This window comes from Lathamus discolor, chromosome 6, assembly GCF_037157495.1.
Source record: "Lathamus discolor isolate bLatDis1 chromosome 6, bLatDis1.hap1, whole genome shotgun sequence".
Taxonomy (NCBI): Eukaryota; Metazoa; Chordata; class Aves; order Psittaciformes; family Psittacidae; genus Lathamus; species Lathamus discolor.
In genome coordinates this window covers 78,806,512-78,831,041 of record NC_088889.1, presented here as the reverse complement: position 1 = coordinate 78,831,041, position 24,530 = coordinate 78,806,512, and the positions used below count along the sequence as shown (strand labels likewise).

General features: G+C 35.4%; 1 protein-coding gene across 38 annotated transcripts in view; it reads left to right on the top strand.

Annotated features, from left to right (window-relative positions):
- Positions 1-24,530, top strand: part of RBFOX1 (RNA binding fox-1 homolog 1) — an 892,094-nt gene that overhangs the window by 830,649 nt on the left and 36,915 nt on the right. For 34 of the 38 annotated variants that reach the window (XM_065683977.1, XM_065683981.1, XM_065683976.1 and 31 more), the window contains 2 exons: positions 10,976-11,108; positions 20,558-20,597. In XM_065683977.1, the coding sequence (XP_065540049.1) occupies positions 10,976-11,108; positions 20,558-20,597 (173 nt within the window). The remainder of the gene's footprint in view (positions 1-10,975; positions 11,109-20,557; positions 20,598-24,530) is intronic. The other 4 variants (XM_065683986.1, XM_065683982.1, XM_065683978.1 and 1 more) reach the window with 1 other exon arrangement.

Genomic DNA, 24,530 nt, shown 5'->3' with positions numbered 1-24,530 from the left:
ACACAGGTAGTAGTTTTTTAAAGTTTTTTTTTCCTGTGGGTGTTCTCATTCATAGGTGGGGAATAGGTCAGATCTTTGTTAGTATGCTTGCAATAGATGGGGAATATCATAAATATTAAGTATAAATATCACATCCAATAGTAGGATTTAGTCCATCCGAGGGCTCACTGTGCTGCAGAAATGAAAATTAAGTAAAGCTTGTCTATTCAATATGTCTGTTGAATGTCTTCACTTAGAAGTAGGTAACTGAAGGAGGCCTATAAGGGTGCTGGGGAGGATCTCTTCATTAGGGACTGTAGTGGCACGACAAGGAGTAATGGGTTCAGATTTAAAGAGGGGAAGTTTAGATTAGGCATATGGAAGAAGTTCTTCACTGTGAGGGTGATGAGGCACTGGAATGGGTTGCCAAAGGAAGTCATGAATGCTTAATCCCTAGAGGCGTTCAAGGCCAGGTCAAACAGAGCCTTGGGCAACATGGCTTAGTGCCAGGTGTCCCTGCCCATGGCAGGGGGGTTGGAACTAGATGATCTTAAGGTCCTTTCCAACCATAACTATTCTATGATTCAATGTTTCTACTTGCCATAGGAATATTAGTAAACTACTTAAAACATGATGTATGAAACTATTTTCATTGTTTTTGTTCCAGTGAAGACATTCCAGGTTTTGTTTTTGTGTGGCATCATTCATGGTTTGAAGTAAGACCTTTGACATTTCTGTTATATTCTGGAATATTTCCAGTACTAAGAAGATTACATGGGGAAAATATGAATTTTTGAAAGGTGATTTGAAGTGTGCTTCTGAGCAGAATCGTTAGTGGAAACATTCAATTTAGAAACCTTGATTCAGTTGATTTTTGTCAGATTTAATCTACTGCACGCATGTAATTACCTGAAAATTATATTCTAATAATTATAGTCTTCTGATGGTATTATCCGAAGACTCCAAGCAATTGGAAGTGTAGGTGCTCCTGACATTTAGTATATGGTTGCCTGACATGGCTGACTATATTCAATCCAAATGGACATATGCTTTATTCTAATGACATCAATGATTAGTTTGGTCTGATTTTGTTGTTGTAGTTTTTCTTAGTCTGTTTCTTGTGCTTTTACTGTTATTGGTAAAGGAGAGACTTTAGTAAGCTTGCTATTTTGCATTGGTATGTAGGTCAGGAATGACTTACAGAATTGAGTATTCATATGGTATAATAATTTGCCTATGTTACAGTATTTCCAAATTAAATGTAAAAAGATATCTGCAAACTTGATTTTTAGTTGGTCTGTTTTCTCTTAAAATGGAATGGCAGGTCACTTCATCACAATTAAAATATATATTAGATTGTATTAACATGTTTGTAGTTTTGTCTGCTTTTTATTGCTTTGTAGGAAAAAAGTAGAGTAGGCCTGCACAGCAGTTCTGTGATTAAGCCAAATTAACCATCGTAGGACTGAGGTTCATGAATGAAACAGTGCAGAAATTCTGCCCAGAGTGAAATGTCCATGCCTTTGAGTAGGCCAATCACATGTATCATTTCAAGGCTACAAAAAACTCATTACTGGACATTTAGGAGTGAAACTATTTTTTAATGTGGTTCCTGAATTAAGTAATTGCCTTTATTTATAAAGTAAAAGAGAATCACCTGGTAGTAAGCCAGAAGTAATGTGAAAAGTGCCCTTGCTTGTCCGTATGTTTAAATACAGTGTGTTTACATGAAGAATAAAGAAGGTATCAATAATAAGTATGAAAGGAAGTTTACAGATTGCTTTCCATTATTCCCCCTCCCTCTTCTGCTATGTATAGAAGTGTAAAAGGTTGAAAAATCATGTGTCACTTCCAGAGAAAACTATTGATTCATCTCTTGTTGAAATGTCTTTAGGTTTTTAAACATTGGTTTGTCCTATTGTATTGGACCTTGCTTTGAACAAAGTCACAGGAATTTGAATGCAGGGTAACTCCACTGACTTCTAAGACAGATAGTTAAAAAGATAATACGAAATTAACAAAATTGAGTAAAAATATATTTCTATTTATTGTTGTATTCTTGATTTAAGTATCAGCCTTTTTAAACCCTAAATCAGCCTCTTTGGAGTTTTTTTGGTAGCACTGCCTGAAATTTTTGTTACAGCATTTTTGTGTTCTGTATCACTGTATATTGTCCTTCTGTAACTATTTTCAGAGTAACTGGCCTTTTACCTTCTATCTAGTATTTTAAATGGTCGCTAATAAACCAGCAGTAAGATGTGCTGTAGTTCTCCAGAGTCTATAAATATGGGTTTCATTTCACTCCTGCAAATTTGTTTTTAAGTGCCTTGCTATTTGTACTCATCTGTTACTCTGTTCAGTGATGGTGCAGTGTGTCTGATCTAGTACACTCAATCACAGAGACAGACCTATCCTGAATTGTGTACCACTGACTTTTTTTCTAACATGTACACCATCTATGATTCTATGATCCTACACCTGGGTGACAGGAGATCACTGGAAAGGTGTGCATGACATTTTTAATAGTAAATTGTGGAAGTTATCTTTGCCCTTCAGTTCAAATAATAAAACCAATATTTGACCAAGGGTAGCTGGGCATCTTAATGTCTTAACTTCGTGCTTTCCTGTTAGTAGAGATACAGCATTTGGACACTGGCAGTAGTGACTATCCTGTGAATGAGGACAATAGGATTGTTTTTATCTGTTCCTCTCAATATGCCTCTAAATAGCGAGAATTACACTATCTTTTTGCATCATGATCGTATTATTGTATGTAAGATTCTTTGTGTAGAATCCTAGATGCAGGATTTCCTTCACTTTGCACTCCTGATGCTGTGGTACTCATTTTTAGTAGGTAGGCACAAACAGTTGACTATACAGCTCAACGTACTCTGGCTGTGAGATACAAAGTTGTTAACTTTGTGATTTTCAGCTTAACCTGTAGGATTCAGTTTCAAATAAAGACCTACTTTAAATCCCTCCATATCTTCCATTTTTTCCTGCTTGTTAGGGGAAACCCCTTGATGTCTGAGGAATTCAGGTGGCTGCATATGCAGTCCACTAATAGAAGGATGAGATATATAGGGATTTCTGATAATCACAGAATCACCAAATGACTGAATGTCACAATGGCTGAGGTTGGAAGGAACCTCTGGAGGTCACCTCATCTGCGCCCCAGTTTAAGCAGTGTAACCTCTAGCATGCTGCTCAGGATCACGTCTGACCAGCTTTTGAATATCTCCAAGGTGGGAGACTTTGTTACCCATGCCAGTGCTCAGTCACCCTCACAGTGAAAAAGTTTAGGATGTGTTGTGTCAAAAGGATGACATGACACAGTTTCCAGGCTTTGGCATCACCTTTTCTTCTCTGAAGGTTTTAAGTTCCTGGCATATAATGGTATCAATATACGTAGAAACCAATGATGGTTTGTTTATTGGTATATTAGAGGAGGGAAGAGAAAAAGAATAATTCCAAATACACTTAATTATGAAGAAAATGTGAATTCAGTATCGTCATTGTTGAAATAGTAGACCAGTTAGATCTGAAAAAAAAATTTAAGCTAAAGATAACTAAATAAATGGTTGAAACAGTTAAGTGTCTTCCTACAATTTAGCATAAGGATAAGCACATTAAGTAGGAGATTACTTTATACTGAAATATTTTATGTGTGGTTTTTGAGTGCGTTTGCTTATGTTGTGATTTGGTATGGAAAAATCTAACATCTTATTTTTCAGATTTCTGAGGATGAAATAGTTGAAAACAGTGACTTAAAGCAGCTGTCTGTCCTCTTTCTAGAATTTATGTAATTTTTCAGGGTATGCCTTATAACAGGTTTCACCAATTTTATGTAAAATTTGGTGCTAATTTGGATTTGACTGGGAACTTAATGCAGTAGTGTTGGGTAAAGGGATTCAATTACAGTGTGCACTGTTTTGTAAGTAACTGTCTCACATAAAAAGTTAATTAATCAGAGCTGTGTCGATTTCCTTGTGCCATGTCAATTTGAAGCATGGTAATTAATCACTAATCACCCAGTGTGCCACAAACTAAGGGAGAATCCATGAGTCATTTATTGTTATTTTTTTCAAAATAAATGGCATACAGAGACATGAAGAAACACATCTTGCCTTTCATAATATTTTTATCGACAGTTTTGCATGTTGTAATAGACTGCAGCAACAAGCAGCTGTAGTTCAATGGAATATGAATATTAAAGAAACAAATGAGAGCAGATTTATAGGCCATTGCTTTTCTGTTATGTCAGTTTTGAGATTACACTGAGTAAATGAACAGTGAAAAATTACTCTTCCATGTGGAGAATGGTGATTAGACTTGTTACATTAATTAGAGATTTTTGTTTTCCTTTTTAATGCATTTCAAATGAGAATGTCGTATAAGTAATGGTTTGTCCAAAATACAGATTTATTTATTCCAAACAACGGTGTTTAATACTGACATATATTTCTGTACAGTAGTAAGGAAATAATTGTTCTACTAATTTTAAGTATGTGTTTAAAAAAATTAAATAGATTGTGAAGGAAAGAAACAGAACAGTTGCGACTGTATCTGACATAGATGGCAAATTTCCATTGAATACAGTTAACTTGCAGTGAGGTCCCGGGAATAGTCATCTCACAGAAGTAACAGGTGAAAAAAATGGATTTTCAGTTTGCTATTTTTAAAAATTGTTACCTTTCTCAAAAATTTCTTACCCTGAAAATTTAGGAATCCATGTATATATGTCATTTAAAAGCCTTCTTATGTGAAAATCTGTACTAACAGAGCTTAAATTTTACTTGCACTGTGCTTTGGACTGTGTATTTAAACTAAGAGATATGCACACATCCTCTTTAATGCATTTTTTGTGTTTCTTTTCAAGAATGCCAAGTAATACTAATTATTACTATGATGATACAGTAAAAACTCACTATACAGCATGTATTGGGATAAACTCCCGATTCTCTTCCTGAAATCTCAGATTATTCTGATTAGCTTTCCTCTGCATGTTATCCATTATATTTCTTTGGTTTTAATTTATTGTCCAATACTTCTGAAGTGTTTCCTCAGAAGGGATCCCTCTGAACTATGTGAATAATGTAAATTCATCTCCCTGCCTCTCTTAACAGTTGAACCATGTTGCAGTAAATTAGCTATAAATTGATTCAAACATAATGTAACATTAAAATTCTTCACCATAAAATATCTGAAAACTCTGGATGGCAGATGACCTGCTACTTTGTGCAAAGAAGGAGAGTTTAGGAGTGATGAGAGGTGGATTCATTCATCCATTTTGACAGTATACCTTTCTTGAGGCATATGGCACTCTCATACAAATTCAAACCACAGCACAAATGCAAAGAATAATTGCCCATTAAAATAGCTGTATATTTTTATGACTTTGATACAAAATCTGCCCCCTGTTGTTTTTTGCATCTGCTACTCTTCCATCTATCCCAGGGCTTTAAAACTTTAATACACAGTGTATAACCCTTAAGTATTTTTTACCAGGTTATAGTCCTCCTTTTGGGAACACAAGCTTTGTCATTGTTTCTTCACTGTTTGTTTTCTAAGGCATATGCTGAGATATGGTGCCTAGAAAGTGCACCTTCCTGTCATGTTCATTAAATAAAACCAACGTTTATATTATGTCTTTTGTGAGAAAATAGGATTGATTATATTTAATCTGTGAAAACAAAGATTAAGGTCATCCTTTTTTCTTCATGCTCTTGTTTGCTTTTTTATAAAATCACTAGTTACCTTAACTTTACTGATACACGAACATGAATCCTCTTAATTCCAAAGGCCTTTTTATTTGCTTAGTTGTTGCAAATTGCTGACCAGATTTCATGTTTGAGATCTAAACTGAAGTTTGAGGAAGGTGTTCTCATGTTTACAAAGGGTATTCAGAAGAGAACTTTGGGGACAATATTTGTTGTAATAATGATTTTTAAAATAAATTTTGTCCTGCAGTGTAAAAGTAGAACAAAAAAGGAATCTTACTAGCATGATGTTCCTTTAAAAAATTCATTTAGGCTGTAGTACAAGATGATTTCTATGCTTTTGGATAGTTATGTTAAGCAAAGCCAAGCACTTGCACAGCATATTGTCTTCACTCTTCCGTTTTAATTTGAAAAAGTAAAATTGCGGTTTGACTGTAGGAACCGATTCGTTTGTTGTTATCATTGTAGTCTCATTCATATTTGAATAGATGAATAACTATAGAACTGGTGGGGCTATTAGATGTGAAAGTAAATTGTTTCCTTAGCTTGATATATGATTATATATAGTCTTTAGAAAAGTCATCTTTTTTTTTTTTTTCTTTTTTTAACCTTATCACCTCAAATCATCAATGTGTAGTCGGAGAAATCTGCCTTTTCTCTATCACAGATCAGAAGAATTCCAGTTATCGAATTATTTTGATAAATTTAATGTACTTTTGTTTAGAAGTGGACTTTGATGCTTCCCTGCTGAGAGTCAAATACATTTTCAACCCCATTATAGCAGCACTTTTAGTGACTGAGTTTCAGCGGTTTGGCACTGAGTCACTAAGGAAGGCTGACCTACAAACTATAAGTCATTCAAATCTTTATCCCTCCTGGCTAGTATATTCATTACATTTGAGGCTGGTTAATAGCACTTAATACTTCCTGACAGGAGAGCTCTTTTCATTAAATTGTCTTTATGAAGTCCATTCTTCAGTTGTGTTCTCAGGGTGCCACTTCTGCTGGTTATTTTGGGGTGGGAATATTAAAAAGCGGTAGCAAAATATATTCGGTGGCTATGACATACTCCTGACCACCTGATTTCTCAGCCTGGCTGAAGTGGGGTTGGGGTGGTTTTGCCTGAACTCAAATCTAGGGTGACATGATCTTGTTGATAGTTTTACCTCTAATCTAAATCTTTAATATTACTACCTGGAAGTAGAAGGCATCTTTTCACATACTCTGATTTTCAGGCTGACCCAAGTCAGGCTTTATGAATGGATATAATTGTTAAATATACACTCTACTCTTAGGCCTCGATTGATCATAAGACCTTGCAATGTCACTCTAAGTTGTGCATTTCTCAGGCTTTGTTTCTATCATGTTTTATATTCTTCCTGACACAACTCCAGATCATTCTCTACCTTCCACTGATTGCTTCTACAAGCTTTTTTAGTGTTTTACTTTAATGTAGACATTTTATGCTTCATGATTTTATGAAGGCGACAACGCAAGCTAAGCATAGCAGAACAATTATATTACTTAAAACTTTTAATTCTAACACGTCCTTTGTGTTGCAGATCCTTTGGTAATGGTAGAAATTACTGTCTTGGTTTGCATCTCCCATGAATGCTGAGCTTCCATTATGGGTTCTGGGTTTGGTAAACATGAGCTCTTCCTGCAATCTCTGTCTTCGAGCTTTTTCTCCTCTTTCGTAAGAGAAAGACATCTTTCTCATAAAAATGTAGTATTTTTAAAACATTTGCTGTTCTCCTTCATTAATGGGGACACGGCTTTTTCCAGTGACATTTCTTTGTAGAGAGCCATTCACTGTCAAAGATGTAGGGTCAGCTGCCCTTCTTGTAATTCTTTCCAAGGTGTGTCCATGATGAAGAATAAAGATGATTTAGGATAAATGTTCAGTTATTGCAAAATGTATACTTTGATATGTCTGTGTGAAAGCTGGAATGAATAGTACAATTCAAAGGAAAAAAAGTGCTCACTCCACATTAGGAGTTCATGCTTTCAGAGAGGCATGTCATCAGTGACTAGCATACAACTTCTGCACATTTCCAGTTGGTTTTTATTAGACCTGTGTTTACTCACTTCTGAAAATAGAGAATAGTCTACTCTTCACATGTGGCTGTATGGAGGAATTGATGTGCTAGTTTCAAACAGTACTTTTACAGTAGAAGGATTTTCTAGGACCCTGAGTATTTCACTGAAAGCAGACAGTTGCTTTAAATACTGCCAGACATAGGTGTTAATTACTATGGATTAATTGCTGAAACAGATCTTTGAGCATTAGCTCAGTTTTTATCGCAGTTTCTGTTTTTCTTGTGAAAGCGTGTTTTCTGTTAATATGTAGAGAACTACAGATACACATGGTAGTGAAGAAGTTGTCCAAACTGCTCAAAGGTTGTCAGACTTCACTAATTCTTTTGTCAGTGGCTTTTAGGTTGGAGAAATTTCTGTCAATCTTGGCGGTTTAAGAATGTCCCTAAAGACTAAATATTTTAAAGCTTGCTGTAGAACACCAACCTTCAGGATTAGCATTTAAGGTATCCACAGTTTCAGATACTACTTTTTCTCAAGTCCTTTCCATGCCATTTGCTCAAGCAAATTCTTCTTGGCACTGATTTGTTAGCAGATTTTTTTTTTAGAAGGCACAGATTAACTTTCAAATTATCAGAAATGTACTTCTGGAAATTATCATCGTCTAGGTGGAAAGGAGTCCTTTTTCTAATGCAGGCAGACTGCAGCTAAATGTTACTCTTATAATCAAGATAATCATACTGGATTAGATTAGTTCTTCATCTAGTCCAATGCCCTGTATTTGGAAAGGAGCAAACCTTGATGCCTAAAGAAAAGTTGTAAGACTGGAGCTAGTGTGAGTGTATAGGTCTTTGAAAATTCTGTTAGCTTCTTACAATTTGGAGTGCCTTTGTAAACCAGAGGTGGTGTGTTTATACTGTTTTTCTGCAAAGAAACTGTTCATCCTTTTCAATCATATAAACTTTTAAACTTTTAACATCCATAACATCCAGTGTCAGAACATTCCATGGTGGCTTAATTCCCGTATTTACTACATTATTCACAATTGTGGAGTTCTGTCATAACTCCCACAGTCACTTCCTTTCTGTGCTGAAAAATTCTAGTCTGTTTCCTTGTTTCTCTTTCAGAATTAATAAATATGATTATGGTGATGATTAGCAACCATTTAAAGTGCATATTGCATGCATCATCTAAGCCAAGACAGGAAGTCTCCAGCATGTGGCATTCACAAATACGTTCTTGAAGGGACAGAAGTGAATAGTGATACTGTGATGTCCAACCCTCATATTTTTCACATGTATTGCTAAATTGCATCTACAAAATTTTATTTGAGTATTGTACCTGTTGGTATGGGAGGACAGACCGCTCTGGCAGAGGGACCACAGTATTGCCTGTAGATCTTTTTACTATAATGTTTGTTAATATCTTCAGTCAACTGAAAATTATCTTTCACTTTTTTGTATGTACATTGTACTGACTTTGCAAGACTGCTTGAAAGGAGAAGGACAATGGCTTTTGCAGTAGGTCATGATTTCAGCACTACTGTATGTACTGTTCACTATTCAATGTTATTGCATATGCAAAAGTACTTACAGCATTCAAATTTCAAATACATGATATGTATGTTTAAAAAATGTAAATCTTTCTGTGACTTTCTTTAAGGCTTCTTAAATGCAGTTGCTTGCAAAGATATCAATAGTATGTTGAGTTGTGTAAGTTAATCATTCTGAGTTTGGCACACGTTCTTTTTACAGAAAGAGGAATAAAAATCTGGTATTTGCACTTTTTAAAAGACTTCTAATTTATTTGTATCACTGTAAGTTTATGTTATATCACATGCATGTAAGTCTTCACAGAGTTACTGTATAACCTTTTTGTCAGTGAGAAGGACCTGGCAAGACCCCAAAGCCACAGTAATAAGGTAGTAATGGAGAAGTCACCATTAATAGAGTATTTTCCTTCATATGGCTACAAGTTGTGAATTTTTCATTTTCAAATTTAGGGCTTCTTTTAAAATTCATCACTAAACCAGATGAAAGACTAATATTGACTGAAATCAATTCGTATTTCAGATTTGAAAATCTGACTGGTTTATACATTATTACTTCCACTTGCTTGAGTCTTATTAGGGCTTTGCTAAGCAATACTTTTTTTTTTTTTTTAATCCTTTATTTATATACTAAAAAAATCACTTTCAACACAGTGAAGCACAACTGAGGTAAACTGAGTGCCAGCAGAGCTCGATTTGATTTTCACTGTCTCACTGATGGATTCCGTAAAAAAATACCTGTTCTAATATTGGCCAGCAATATAAGTACAAAGGAGAAATGAAGTAATGAAGCATCAGTTAAAAAACTGACAGAAAGTAAAGAAAAAAATAAGGTTAATTCTTTTTAACTTTTCAATTAAGTTTATGGAGAGAGATGTTTTACAGACATTTACAGAAAAAAACAACCCACCCACTCTTAAGCAGTACTGTATTACTGTTCAATTTCCAATTAAGATACTTTAAGTCTCACATGGAATGGTAATTGGTTACAATTTCAACACAAAAATGTCTGAGTTATTTTCTTTATGTTTAAGTTTTCTATTGAGTCTGAATATTATCTCAGTTAAGATAGTTATTTCCAAACTCTGCAACTCTTGCTTTTGAAGGAATAATGGGTACTGTTATGAAGAATGTACCCCCCTAAAATCTGAGAAAACTCTTGCTTTGTCTGTCTTTCACTTGGTTCACAATTAAGACACAGTTAATTATGAACTCTTGAATGAAAACAAAGCTCTGTTTGATTGGTAAAGTCATCAGATAATTTATATCACTGGGGGTTATCTGTCTCCACTCAAAGCAGGGCTGACTTTTGAAGACAGATCCATTTGTGTGATGGAATTGTCTCTAAGACTACAAATTTGAGCCTGAGGGGGGTGACTTGGGCCTCAAGAATCTCCTGGTAGCAGTGTTGTCTAAACCAGCCAACATTATTTTTAATAGTGTCTTCTAAGAGAATCAGAGCCACCTATGATACTGCCATCTAAATTGCCAGTTTGCTGTCTCCTGTTTGCACACAGTTTTTGTGTAAAAAGACAAGACCTCTGGTTAAAAGATTGATTTACTTATTTGGTGTCTCCCTCATCCAGTTACAGGAAAGCTTTGATGCAAGCACAAACATGCTGCTATGTTACCCTTGTTTTAAAACACTAGACTGATCTGACTATTCTACATTCATTCCTCTTTTTCCCAGTGCCAGGATTTCCCTACCCTGCTGCCACTGCAGCTGCTGCTTACAGAGGTGCACATCTAAGAGGCCGAGGTCGCACGGTGTACAACACGTTTCGTGCAGCAGCACCCCCCCCTCCGATTCCAGCCTACGGCGGGTAAGGAGATCAGCCTCATCCACCTATTAGCATGAGTCTCCAAAGGCTACAAGCTATTTGTGACTGTGGTGCATGCTGATGGTGTCTCGCTGCAGAAACCAGCGCAGAATGTGACCAATCCCAGTGCTGGAAGTGGTGCACCTTGCATGGAGTATTGAAAAATGACTGTAATTTGTACTGCCATGGTTGGTGGCCTTAAGCATTTCAAATGTCACATATTGTTATGTAAATGCTCTTAGAAACTGAATGCTTTGGAACAGAGAAATGGTTTCAGCTAAAGATATATTTTTGATGATTGCAAGCATCTGGTTATTAAGGAGGTTGGATCAAGTTAACTTCTTTCTTCAAATCATCCACTGAAAGTTGTCTCTGGACCTGAAGGCTTAGTGGCAGGGGGTTTTGTTACGGTTTTTTCTATCTTTATTTTTACTTTTTTATTGCAGTTTGTATATGTTTTCTAGTTGTTATCTGTTCCACAATAGAGATGTGGGATGCTTCTGTAAGGGCCATGTGTTTATCAATACATTTGCTTAAATCATACCTTAAGATTTCATTTCAGCAACCTACATTTGCTAAAACCAAGTAGTAAACTAAGGAACAAAGGAGAGAAATATGTAGTAATAATTTTTAGAAACTCAATAATATTCTGTTTTGTGAAATTAAATAATATTATAGATTTTTTAAAGTGTATTTTTGAGGGAAAGAAGATAGAAACAAAATCTCCTGTAGCTCTAAATTCTGACACAGAAAGATCTTGCGTGCTGTATATTATATTTAAAACTCCTAATGCTGTCAAAAGATTTTCAGCTATGAAGAAATTGGGAAATTTACAAATGTCAGAAAACTTACCAAAAAACTTAACTTTGTCAAAAAAAAAAAAAATTGCAGTAGATATGCTGCTACCTCTCTTTACAGCAACCAGATCTTTCTGAGGAAGGGTCAGGAAGGGTTTGCTAAGTCCTTGAGTGAAGGTGATCTCTCTCTTCACCCTCACTAAACTCCTGTTCAGCAGCTCATGACCTCTTGCTGTGGATATCCCCTTGTGAGGGAGCCTGCAGCACAACACCCTGTCCTCCTACTTTTTTACAGTAGAAGAAGGGTGCCCTTCTCTAGTTACCACAGTTTCTCATGAAGCCTTTGTTCTATTAAGCCATAAGGGATGTCTTTTTCTAGACAAGTGTGCTACTCTAGGCAGGCAGGCATTGGGTTAAATTTTCAAGGATATTGAAGACAGGAACTTTGACCATTCACACTGGGCCATTATCACCTCAGAGAAGTAAGATCTAAAAGTGAGTATAAAAATTATGCTAGAGAGTCAAGTTACTTTGTAAAAGTGATTTTTTTTTTTTTAATTTTAGTGTTTTGTGTAGTTTAATAAGCAAAATAATATAATTTACTAAGCAAAGCTATTACCACTACTGGATTATCACCATGAGTTTTGGAGCTTGCCTGAGTTATATTTGGATAAGAATGGTGTCCCACCAAAGTTATCCTGCTGTTTCCCAGGGTCTCATTTAGAGTTAGTCCATGTAATTGTACATGACAATGATGGGAACAAGTTTAGAATGCCCTTCAAGAGCCACTTCCAATCTGAATGTGTCAGATACAAAATGGATACTTTATAGAAAGAAAGTGGACTCTTTCCACCTCCGCTTAGTTTTAAAACAAATGCTTAAATTTGAACGTAGAGTGCAATATGTAACAAGATAACAACAGGGGTTACTACTGGTTTCATGATGTCACTAACATAATACCTTAGTTTAATACAAAGTAATAAAGTTATGTAAGAAAATATATACCAGCTATATGTGATAGTTTTTGAATTGAACAATACTGTCTTTGTTAGTATTTAAAAAATTAGTAAATGCTTTCAGACCAATAAGTAGCTTAAGTTTACTTTAAGGGGCCATATGTGGGTGTTCTTTGTGTGTATATGTGTGTGCTATATAAATTTTTATAGTTCAGTTGTTACAGTGACTCAGCAAGAAGAATTAAATTTTCAAGTGTCATACATCTACATTCTCATGTAATTGCACTGCTTACTTTCAGCATCCTTAGATATTGTATTAGGTGTTTAAGTGTTGTGAACTCCTGTTGTAAGTTTTGCACTGCAGTCAAGTTGAACAGTGTTTCAGAACGGGGTTCCAAGAAGTCAGCTCAGCATTCTTATGTGCTTCTGCAGGTTGATTTGACAGGATGGACAGATCTCGCATATTACCTGTGTGACCTGTCCTTAAATCTGACTTCAGAGGGAGCCATGCATTGCATCATTAAGAAGTCACATCTTCTCGTTGTTCTTATGACTGTCTGAGACAGATCCTTGGCAATCTAGGATTCACCTTGCCAGTTAATATGTTTTCTAACACAACTTGATTCTGCAACAGTTTTCAATTAGTAAGTTTTGTCTTAATTTACGTAGGTCTCAGTTCAAATATCAGTCAGGTTTAGTTTTCTCCATCCACCCATGATTTATAAAAAGGCACTGCTTTCCCATGCACAAAACATTTCTAAAACTTCTGTAATTCATGGATCAGTGCAGAAATAATACATACCTCTGTTGTACTGATTCACAGTTGGATTAATAAAGCTTTATTCTGAAATAGTTTCTTTGGTTTAGAGTATTAGATCTTGTGCTAGTCACTTCACTGATACGATAGTACAATTTGGATTTGCTTTGCAATGCTTTCGTCTGTGCTCACCAATTCTGTACTCTGACCTATCAAAGAAGCAAAAAGGAATTTTCATCAGAAAAAAAATCCTTAATCAATGAAAATAAATCATAAGAAGGTGGTTTTCAGTCACAGTGGGAGTAGGTGTCATGGAAAATTACAGAGATAATAAAGAGATCACAGAGAACAAATCAACTTACAGAAGGAAGCAAACAACTTGGAATATCATTTGTTGATAAGAAAAATGGAAAAAGCTTTGAGTGCTATTTTGCAATTCATTTAGTAGCAATTTCTCATTTTTCACTCTAGGAAGGAGACCAGCTTTAGAGCCAGACAACAATTTCATACTGAAATACTTTCAATCATAAAAAAGGGACATTTTTTATAATGATTGATATAATTTTAATTATAAATTTACATCAAATTCCTGCAATGTTTAGTTAGAAAAAATATTGCTTTTCCTTTTAAAGGAAGAACCCACATATAAGTGAAAAAAAAAAAAAAAAGCTGAAGATTGAAATTACCTTTTTTATTTTCTTTTATTTCATTAACCTTCAAAAGCTTATTAGTGAAGTAAAATATAATAGTTCATCTGAAATAATCTTCTTCATGCTTACTTGCTTGCATTACAAGGTTTTGGAACTGAAACTGAATAGTTTTGGTTTAAATTTGGAAATCAGCTGTAAAGCTGGGAACATATATTTCTTCAGCTAGTCCAACCTGCTGCTTACTAGTGTTTATTTCAGCAGCACTGTCACAGTATTTCACTCTCCAGAACAAAAGCCTTCTTTCTATCCAGTCTCCCTTGAATCTGTTCCTGTTGTTGTTCACTGGTGTCTGATACTGTGACCTTTACTCAGAAGCTGTTTGTCAACAAAGTTAAAAAAAGGCAGTGAGTCCTGGGCTGTAAGTAAATCTGGAAGTTCTTATGGATATTAAGCAAAACAAGGTAGTGTGGTTTATATGGGAATCTGTCTTCAGCTGTGCCTCACAGTTACTGGGAAACAGCAAATATGGCGCACTTTGCTAGGTCTGAGGAAAATTGTTTATTATAGCCATATTTGAAGGCATTTTTTTTCTTATAAATCAAAGAACAGTGCATATGCTTTAAAAATCTTATAAATCAAAGAACAGCACACGTGCTTTAAAACGTGTCATTTAAAAATGAAATTAGTGTTCATGAGATACGTAGCACTACATAAATAATTAATGGTTCCTTTACTCGTGAGCGAGGCATTTCACTAATTCCTTGAGATAGCATCTTGTTTATTAGCTCATGGAAAATACTTAATTTTTAGGATCTGTGGCATCATTTCTAATGCCTTGAAATACTACAATGTGCAGCTTGCTTACAACTTTGTATGTATAATTCATTTATGTACCATAAAAAATCTACTGAAACTGAAATGAGGGAGTAAAGTTTCATTTGTTTGAGAAATCTGAATGCTGAAATTTAAAGAGTTTAAAGATCTCCGTTGCATGAAGAGCTTAGCTTCAACACTATGTTGCAGGAGGAAGGGAAGCAAGAGATGGTGGTGTTGATGGTGTGAGAGCTGCATGAAGATCAGAGCCTGTCACTATAGGAGGATGTAGCTGTGGAGCTGTGAGCTATTGCCTGCTTGTCTCAGAGGGCTCTCCACGAAGTTCACAGCAAGATTGAGCGCTTGGTTGAGGAGCAAAGCCATTACTATTTTAAGCTGACTAGACTCCTTCATACGTTCTTTCTTGGGACAGCCTCCATGAGGGAGGATTTGAGCTTAGTGGTTCTTCAACCTTTCTTGCAGTCTTCTCTCTGGGTACTAGATAGTGTTTCATACAAAATAATTATTTTAAAATTCTTAAAAAAAAAAAAAAGTAAAAAACCAAAATCATCTTGGTTTTACCTGTGTCTTTGTAGGATTATCTATTTTATTGACAAAGTGTCTACTAATGGTATAAGAAATGCCCTAATAAAGCAGAAGCTACTAGTAGAGGTAGTCTTATGACAGATTTTGGATGCAGTTAGCAGTACTTATATTGCCGAAAGAAAGGAGAAAGAAGCAGTAGGAGTTGTTTTCTCTCTGTGGCAAACTACTGGAAGCAGGTGATCCGATTTTGATACCTCTAATTGCTTCTGAACTCTTGTAGCAACTAGTACCTCAACATTCTTGGAAATAATTTGCCAAATAGTAAAATATCATGAATGTGATGCTCCATCTTTACACTGCTGTCAGGAAAAGCCATTGTCACTGTATATCTGTTAGTATTGCAAACAGTACTAGTAGATAGTATTAGTAAAACTAAAGTTCCAGCATCATTTGCCTCAAGTAATTCGTAAGTTTAGTGTGTGATGGCTTTGTCTTCACATTTCCCCTCTGCTCCTTACAGTTCTGATGAAGCTAATGGAGAATTAGCTTTCAGTCCTTATCTCCACTGCTGGTGTCTTTACTGGGAAAGCAGGAGATAGCAATACCCTTTTTTCTCTTTGAAAAGAAAAATTACAAAAGAAAAAAAAAAGAAAATGCTTGGGGAGGGTAGAGGAGAATTAACAGAGACTATTCAGAAACTCTTCCCTTTTATTAAAACTAATGTTTTGAAGTGGTACGTTCTAACTGATTCAAAATGAAAAAGCTTTATTTTGCAATACCTTATTCTAAATTTAGGAAAAAAAGGATAATTACTGGAAGCTACTACATCTGCTACAGTGGTTATGTTTTTTTTCCAATACATTTCTTTGGGCTCACAGAAACTTCGTCTTACTTTGGACTCCATGCTTTATATATGTGTGAGATTTTGGGGGAAAACGTGTTTTGCCAGTGCATAGTGATTTATGTCTTCCAGCTTTGTTCTCTCCAGCAATGCCCTCAATTAATTTTCCAAAGCATATAATGTAACTTGTTTGTGGCAGAAAGTTTTGAAACTGGCAAGACAAGAACCTGGAATTAAGAGTTCTAAGAAGTTGAAACAGTTAAAGTTTTGTTATTACAGTGTTGAAAGGCGCTACTTTAATTCTCAGTCTTTGGTTTATTTTAAATAAGGCTGTAGCAGCATCTCTTCCATTAATTTGTTTCATGAAGGCATCATAAAATCATATATGAAATGTTTCATATAAAAGGTGATTTCCAAGACCAGAAACTGGAAAATATGTAGAGGACAGTGAAGGCAACCCTACCAGCAATCAGAAAACAGAGAACCTTTGTTCCTCAGGTGCTTTTTCTTATTAGTAATGGAGGGGAAATAGCGAATTATAACCATGATTCCTATTGCAATGAATGAAATCATGATTGTAATGCCTGTTTGTTACACTGAATCAATCACTCCATGCACTTAATCCGCCTTAGGTTATTTATGTTAACTTATGCAGATTGTGTATGGATGAGGGCCGTATATACTCAGCTGCTATGAACTAAGGTTTGTGCAGTCAAGTCTTCTTATGTCATTGATAGATTATTCCATCCAATCCTTTTGAAACATGAAGATACAAAAATGATAATGAAGACAGATGTAGTCCTCCCAGGATACTATAAAGATAGAATCTAAACTAGGAAAGAGTTTGTCTTAATATAGTTACAAAAAATAATTATAGGACACAGAGACCAAAATAAAGCAGCTAAAACCATGCAAATCAAATGTATAATAGTTGGTAAGAAAACAGTTTCATATTTCTAGAAAAATAATTTCAGGAAATTATTGCCACATAAAATGTTATTTAGATGCATGTTTTCTTATTAAATTAAGATCTCTCTCTTCTCTGATTTAGCACAATAAAATCATAAAATACAACCGAATAAATCCCCAAATTTGTTCTTATTTTAATGCCTCTAGGTAGTGCATTAGCATATCATCCATTTCTGGGTGAAGTTATTCAGATTACAGTAACGTGGATGTTTCCAGACCCTGTGTTGGTTTACAAGGAGCTCCAGATTTATCTGTTTGCCAAGACAATTTTTAGAATATAAAGTGTAAAAGGAGCTCTGCTGAGATGGGTCCCTATGTGATGCATTCAGTCTCTTCCCATGCTTGAGACTTCTCATCTGTTTTCTGCCTACGGCTTCAGAGAGAGAAGGGGATGATAAGCCAAGCAAATTACCCTTTGGAAAATTATATACTGAAGGAAAGAAAAGCACAACAGCAAAAGATAGTTCTTGGTGGTTTACAATTTGTCCTTCTGATAAAAAGTGCTATTAGAAAATACATTTGACTCCACTGTAAGATTCAGTCACAGGAGTCAAATGACTCCAAGTGAATGACAGGGACAGTGAATAAAGAAAACATTCTCTGAAAAACCTATGAAGATGTGAAAAATTACTTTTCTTCATACCTCAAAAGAAGTAGATTTTATATTTAACATCACTATCACACTACAAGACCATATGGTGGAAATAAGATAAAATCAGCTGATATCTTTTCATAGTGCCTGTCCTGCTTGGAAGCGTTATGCTTATTTGCCTGAATCTGTCACTTCATCTTAATACTAACCATTTTAATGATGAAGTCATGCATTCATGTCTCGTTTTAGTGCTGAGTACTTCAACAAGCAGCTGCTATTTAAAGTTCAAAATAACTAACTTTCTGTACATGCCTGACTGTTATATGGAAAAGGAAGGTCTAGTTGAATGAAGTGACCTATCTAAGACTGCAGCCAACTGCACTTGGGATTTCAAAATGTGTCAGCCCCTATTTGCCTTGTGACATACTCACTGTATATCCACAGATCACCAGGAGGAGGAAGAAAAAAGGTCCCCTTTCTGACACATATCCTCTCAAAAGCATGATTTTCTGAATAGCAATGTTTAACAATAATTAAAAGTAGTGTATTTTAATGTACTGTGGGGGGTTGATCTTGGCTAGCTGCCAGACTCTCACCCAGCTCTGTTCTCTTTCACCCTTCTCAAGAGTATGGGGGAAGAAAGAAAAGCTCTTGGGTTGAGATAAAGACAGGGAGATTTCTTGCCAATTACCATCACAGGTAAAACAAACGTGGCTTGAAATTGATTTATTTTATTGCCTATTAAAATGCATTTGGATGGTTAGAGACAACATAAAAAAACCTTGACCTCTTCCCCCCTCTTCTTCCCAGGCTCACTTTCACTCTTTCATTCCCAGACCTACCTTCTCCAAGAACAAATGGCACAGGGATATGAGGAACTGAGAGTTGTGGGGCCCCCCATCCTCAGTAAATTTTGTATCATATGCATATCATCTCATAAAGCTCCTTCCATGTTGTTCTGGATTGTGTACTTCTGCCTCACGGTCATGTGGAATGTTTTATTTCTTAAACACGTTTAAGAAAAATAGTATTTAAAAGTAATCATAATATTGAAACCAAAATGAAGGTACACTACAGTGTAGCTCACTGAAAGCTACTGATGTATACCAGCTTTGGCATATATTGCTCTGCAGACATAATAGAAAAATACATGAGGAAAGGTCTGACCTTACTGAAGCAAATGGCACTCTTAAGTGGAACTGAGTTTTCACCCATTTCTATTCCATAGCAAAATTTTATTGCCAGTGTGGTTTTATCAATGTCATTTGTGTGCATGTATACATATTTATGATTTTCTCAAGTGATTCTTACTTAGACACATACCAGCTCAGCCCTGTGGGTTTTGGTCATTGACCTCAATAGATCAGCTGTATCTCTGACATGAAAATTCTTGCTGGAATTGCAAAACAGCTTAGGCTAGCAACATGATAGTAACTATTATTCCAGATAATGGTATTCCTAAATTGAAAGTATTGTTGCAAAAAGCCTATTGTGTGCTCTCATATTTAGCTCTCAAAACAGCTTGGGTTGATTCTGATACTGGAAATACCCGTTTTAAGTTGCAGAACTGTCAAACAAATGTAAAATTGCAATACTTGCGTAATGTGTGTAATTGGTAGGCCACTGGTGTGTAGCTCCAGCTTTATTTAGTGTAATCATTTGAACTATGTTTCTCATACTGTGTAATTTAAACTGTTTTCACTGACGATTTATCTTAGCTGAAACGCAGCAGTCTCTGGGTAAGCTGTTAACAGCAATGTAAAATACTACGTTTTTTCAAATAAAGGCTAGTAACAGAGCCAGCCGAAACTGCAGGGGAGCTCAGAACCATTGGCATGTTCACCAAAAGTGTAAAATGATACAGTGAGGATGGTTAATATTTTTTTTAGTAAGAATAACACCATGACATACTTAACAGACCTGTTGTCACTATAGGAACTGTGTATCAGTCCAACAGTGCAGTACATATGAATGCTCTCATCTCTGTGTACATTGACCCAATGGGTAAACACCACCACTATAATTATTTCACACATTCCTCTCACTGTATAAACTTATACTGTGGAGTTTTTTCATCTAAGTAGTGACAATTACTGCTTTGTTTCAGAGAGTTGACGTAATTGCAGGACAAGAAAGTAGTAGTTCAGGAGACAGCATTTTGTTAATCTATTAAAACTGATTGTAGGGTTGGCCCACTGAAAATTTTTATAAAAGTGCTGCCAATATGTGGCTTACTATAAAAAAAGAGGAAATAAAAAAATACTAAAACCTTGTCAAAGGTATTTTCCAATCCTGCCATGCTTTGCTTCTCTATGACTAAGCATTTGGCATACCTTATAAGATGTTGTATTTGGTACAGTTTCACTTCTGATAATTACTACCAACCTCCTTAACCAATGTGAAGAGTGCCTTCCTTCCCCCCTCCCTCTGTTCTTGTGACAAGACTAACCTCAGCTGTGCAGGGGTTGGTGGCATTTGCATGTGGAAATGCACTAATATGGATGTTTTTCTTTGTGTGTGCATCCTTGCAGTGTTGTATACCAGGATGGATTTTATGGTGCAGACATTTATGTAAGTATTCATTGATGTGCATGCTGTCCTTGTACATTACCAGAGTCATTCTTTTTACAAGTTTGCTGCCTAGCCTGACTCTGTATTGTCTATTTACCATCCCTTGCCTGTCAGAAAGAATTGAGAAGAATATCTCTCACATTGGAAGACCTTTCTGTTCATTACATCTATCATTGTTCAGTGGAGCTGAATTAACTCTTCAATCAAATGCTGAATGAATGCAAAAATATGTGAAAAATGTGTGTGCATGTGTGGAGGGGTGTCTCCCTTCAAAATTGAAGTTCAAAGAAAAAAAAAAAACAAAACCAAAGCAGAAACATTCTTCTGCAAATCCCCAGAAACTAATTTTTTAAAAATGAAGGAAAGCAGAGTATTATTAATACTTGAAGTATGAAAATACTTTATGGAGAGAGATAGATTTCCTAAATCCAGCAACCCTGGGTATACATAAGTGCGAGGGTGATAGAAGAGCTGAATTACATCGTAAGCCTAAGGTACAGCTATGCATTTTCTGTAATCTGAGTATATTTCCATCTGCTTTTTTAAAATCCACTTATTTCAGTTTAAAGGGGTAGAGACTGCTTATAATATAAGAAGTGACTATATTTGTTAGTAATTTTTTATAGCCATAGATCTATCATTATCATTATCACTTCATTGGTCACCAATTTAATTTTAAATAATATATAAGTTTCTTACCGATACTGAATTTTTTACTTTGGGTGTATACAAAGAGGCTACTTATGTCTGAGTATGCAAGAAGTTGAGGTTTAATTTCACTCTTCTAGAATAATTCTTATATATGTAAATAGAAAATATTTTAGTCATACTCAGTAATCTTTCACATTTGTATTATTCTGATAAAGCAGTCTGGTCCTAAGTTACAGGTATCTTTATTTCACCAGATAGCTTTCTCTACCTACTTGTACTTCTGTTGTACTGTCTCTGTTGAGATACAAAGAGATGGATGAGTTGAAATTGGTATGAATATTAACATTTCAATAGGTAGTATAGAAAACATTCATTGTATTCGTTAGCAGCAGTCCTTTTAGAACTATTTCTGAGACAACAGATTTTTTAATAAGTCTTATGTAAAGAAGAAATAAAAAAGAATTTATGGATGAAGTAGGTTTTGGGTTTTCTGATGGAGGTAGAAGGGGGTTGATACTTACCTGAAAATTCATTTGTGTGGATTAAAACATATTTAAAATAAATTAGCATGGGTTAAAATTCTCTCCCTGTGTACTTATGTACTTAATCATGCAGACTGTAACATATTGTTTACAACACACAAGAATCAACCATTTGCCAAAGGCTTACTCAGGTACAGTATGGTGCTCTGATCTCTCAACACAATCCTGCTGAATTTTTGAGCTATGTAGGAGACATGGTAGAGTGTGGAATTTCTTCAGGTGTGGTTTCCAATTTCCGTAGTTCTTCAAACTGTCAAAAGAATGTGACATTCATTTTGCTCAGTTTACCAACCCCAAAATCTGAAAAGCAACAAGTCATCTTTCTCAGGATTGCTGAATGTGATAGTACAGGTGGTGACCAACAGTTAATGTAACAGTTTGTACTTTTGGAACCCACTGCTGCTGAAAACCAGGAATATCTCTTTTTGTGATTGACAGTACTATTTTTAGGTGACCTCACACTCTCTCACAGACTTTAACATTCTGTTTCCAAATGGAAAGTGCTTTCAATGAGGAAGATACGAAAGAAATTACAGATTTCTAGTGTAGCCTCAGCTTTGTGGTCTGGAATAATCATGTGCATTAGGAAATAGAATAACTATACTGGTGCACTGCTTTTCACTCAGTTGCAGCCTTGTATTTCTGTTAGCATTTGTTAGTTTTCTTAATGCAGCAGGATATTTACCTTTACAGCAGTTGACAGAATTAAAAGACTCTTCTGGAAATTTTTTGGGTGGTTGTTTTTTTTTGGGGGGGGGTTGTTGTTGTTGTTTGTTGTGGGGTTTTTTTGTTTGGTTTTGTTTGGTTTGGGGTGGGGTTTTTTGTGTTTTGAGGGGTTTTTTTTTATAATGTACAAAGGTTCTTATTTTATAATTATTTTTTCTTCACATCTGCTCTTTCTGACATATAAAACATTTTGCAGGGAGGGGGAGAGAGAGGGAAAACTGGTATAAATGAAAAGAAACCCTGCAGTTCACAGTGTATTAGTTCTTAGTGTATTCGCAGTGAACTAGTCACTTCTTAAATCCCAATTTATTATGACGTAGTTATACTTGGCTTTTCATTTTAAGTGCAGTGCTGAAGCTTTGTGAAAGAACTATGCTATGTGAAAAAAAGAAAAAATAAACAATGCGGGTTTTAATGGTAGATACTACAGTAGATAATATATATTTAATAGTATAGTAGATAATAGTAGATTTAATAGTAGATGTAGGGAAAGGAACCTTAAAAATACCATAAAAAGCAAAAGAGAAGGAACACAGTATTGAGAAGCCAGACCAAAAATATGCATTAACAAGTATATCAAAGTGTGTTTCATTCTGATATGATTACACTGAGGACCAACAGTAATATAGACCATGCTGTTGTTTTTGTAACCATCAATATAGATTTTGATGGTTGATTTTGTGGGAAGACCAAGAATTATACTGGTTGGGTCAAAAGTGCATGGGGAACCAAGAACAGCAAATAGCCAGAGTTGCTTAATACTAACAAGGGGAATATAAGAGAATAGAACTATAAGAATAAGTGGAAAGTACAGTCTAAAACAAAAAATCAACATGTAATATATTCTGTATTTCATGTAGTTTTCTATGGAAGGTAATAATGCTTCTGAAATAGCAGAGATATTGAATTCCTTTTTATATGTGCCTTTGAGTGGGAAAAATAAAGGAGATTATTAGGAACTAAGGAAGACCTTTTAAAATTAAGTATTGATTCACTAAGAGAAAAAGTCATTAAAACAGAATTAATGTTGCCTGCCAGCAAATATAGGAGTTCCTAGATGAAGATTGACATCTATGAAAATAACAAAATAGATTCTACAAAATGGAGCAAAAATAGTAACATACACAGAAATATGCAGTTAGAATAATAGCTCGACACTATTGCTCTGTTTTATCTTAAATCTGTTTTGTTGGGCTTTTTACCATTGTCCTAAAGAATGTGTTCAGAACATGTCAGTCCTCAGTCCACAACTTAAGTGTGGAAAGGCAAAGAAATATGAGTAACTTCAAAACTCTGTCATCACCAGCTTCAGAAGTCGCTTTGTTATACAGTTGAACCTTGTACACTAGTCAGTCTTACTGTTCACAGCAAGATTTTCTAACCTGTTCTCAGGATGCTTTACCTGTGATACTGCAACAACAATATTTTTTTCCTAAGATGCCAATCAAGAGCAAGGCATACTTTTGTGATTGGGGTATGGAACGAGGTTATCAGTAGCTACTGCCATTGCCTTTAGCTCAAAGGTCAGATGATATTAAGGGTGAAATGCTTACATACTTCCCAAGCAAAAACCAGATACAATTATCAAAGCAACATTCCCTTGATAGTAGGTAGAAGACCATTGATGCAGTCAGAATCCCTGAAGGTGCAGTTCTAATGTGAAAAGCGAGGATATTCAATTGAAACTGAATCCTTCTTTTAAGTACCAAAGTGTTTCGTGTTTTGTAAATGAAAGAATGTGCCATTTCTGTCACAGAACAGAACAGTGGAGAAATTACTTTTCCAAGGGAAAAAGAGTTCCCAAGTAGCAGTGGGTTGTTCCTCCTAGTGGTCCGTGTGCTGGAACGTTATGTGATTCCTTTTTAAAAGTTCTGTGATCTAGTGAAGAATGTTTTTACCTCTCTGATCTCCATTTGTGACATAAACAGTACATTCAAAAAAAAATGCTAGATCAGTCCTGGTGATTGTAGTTGTTTGGAATTAATACAGATGGTGTCAGTTTGGATATACTTCC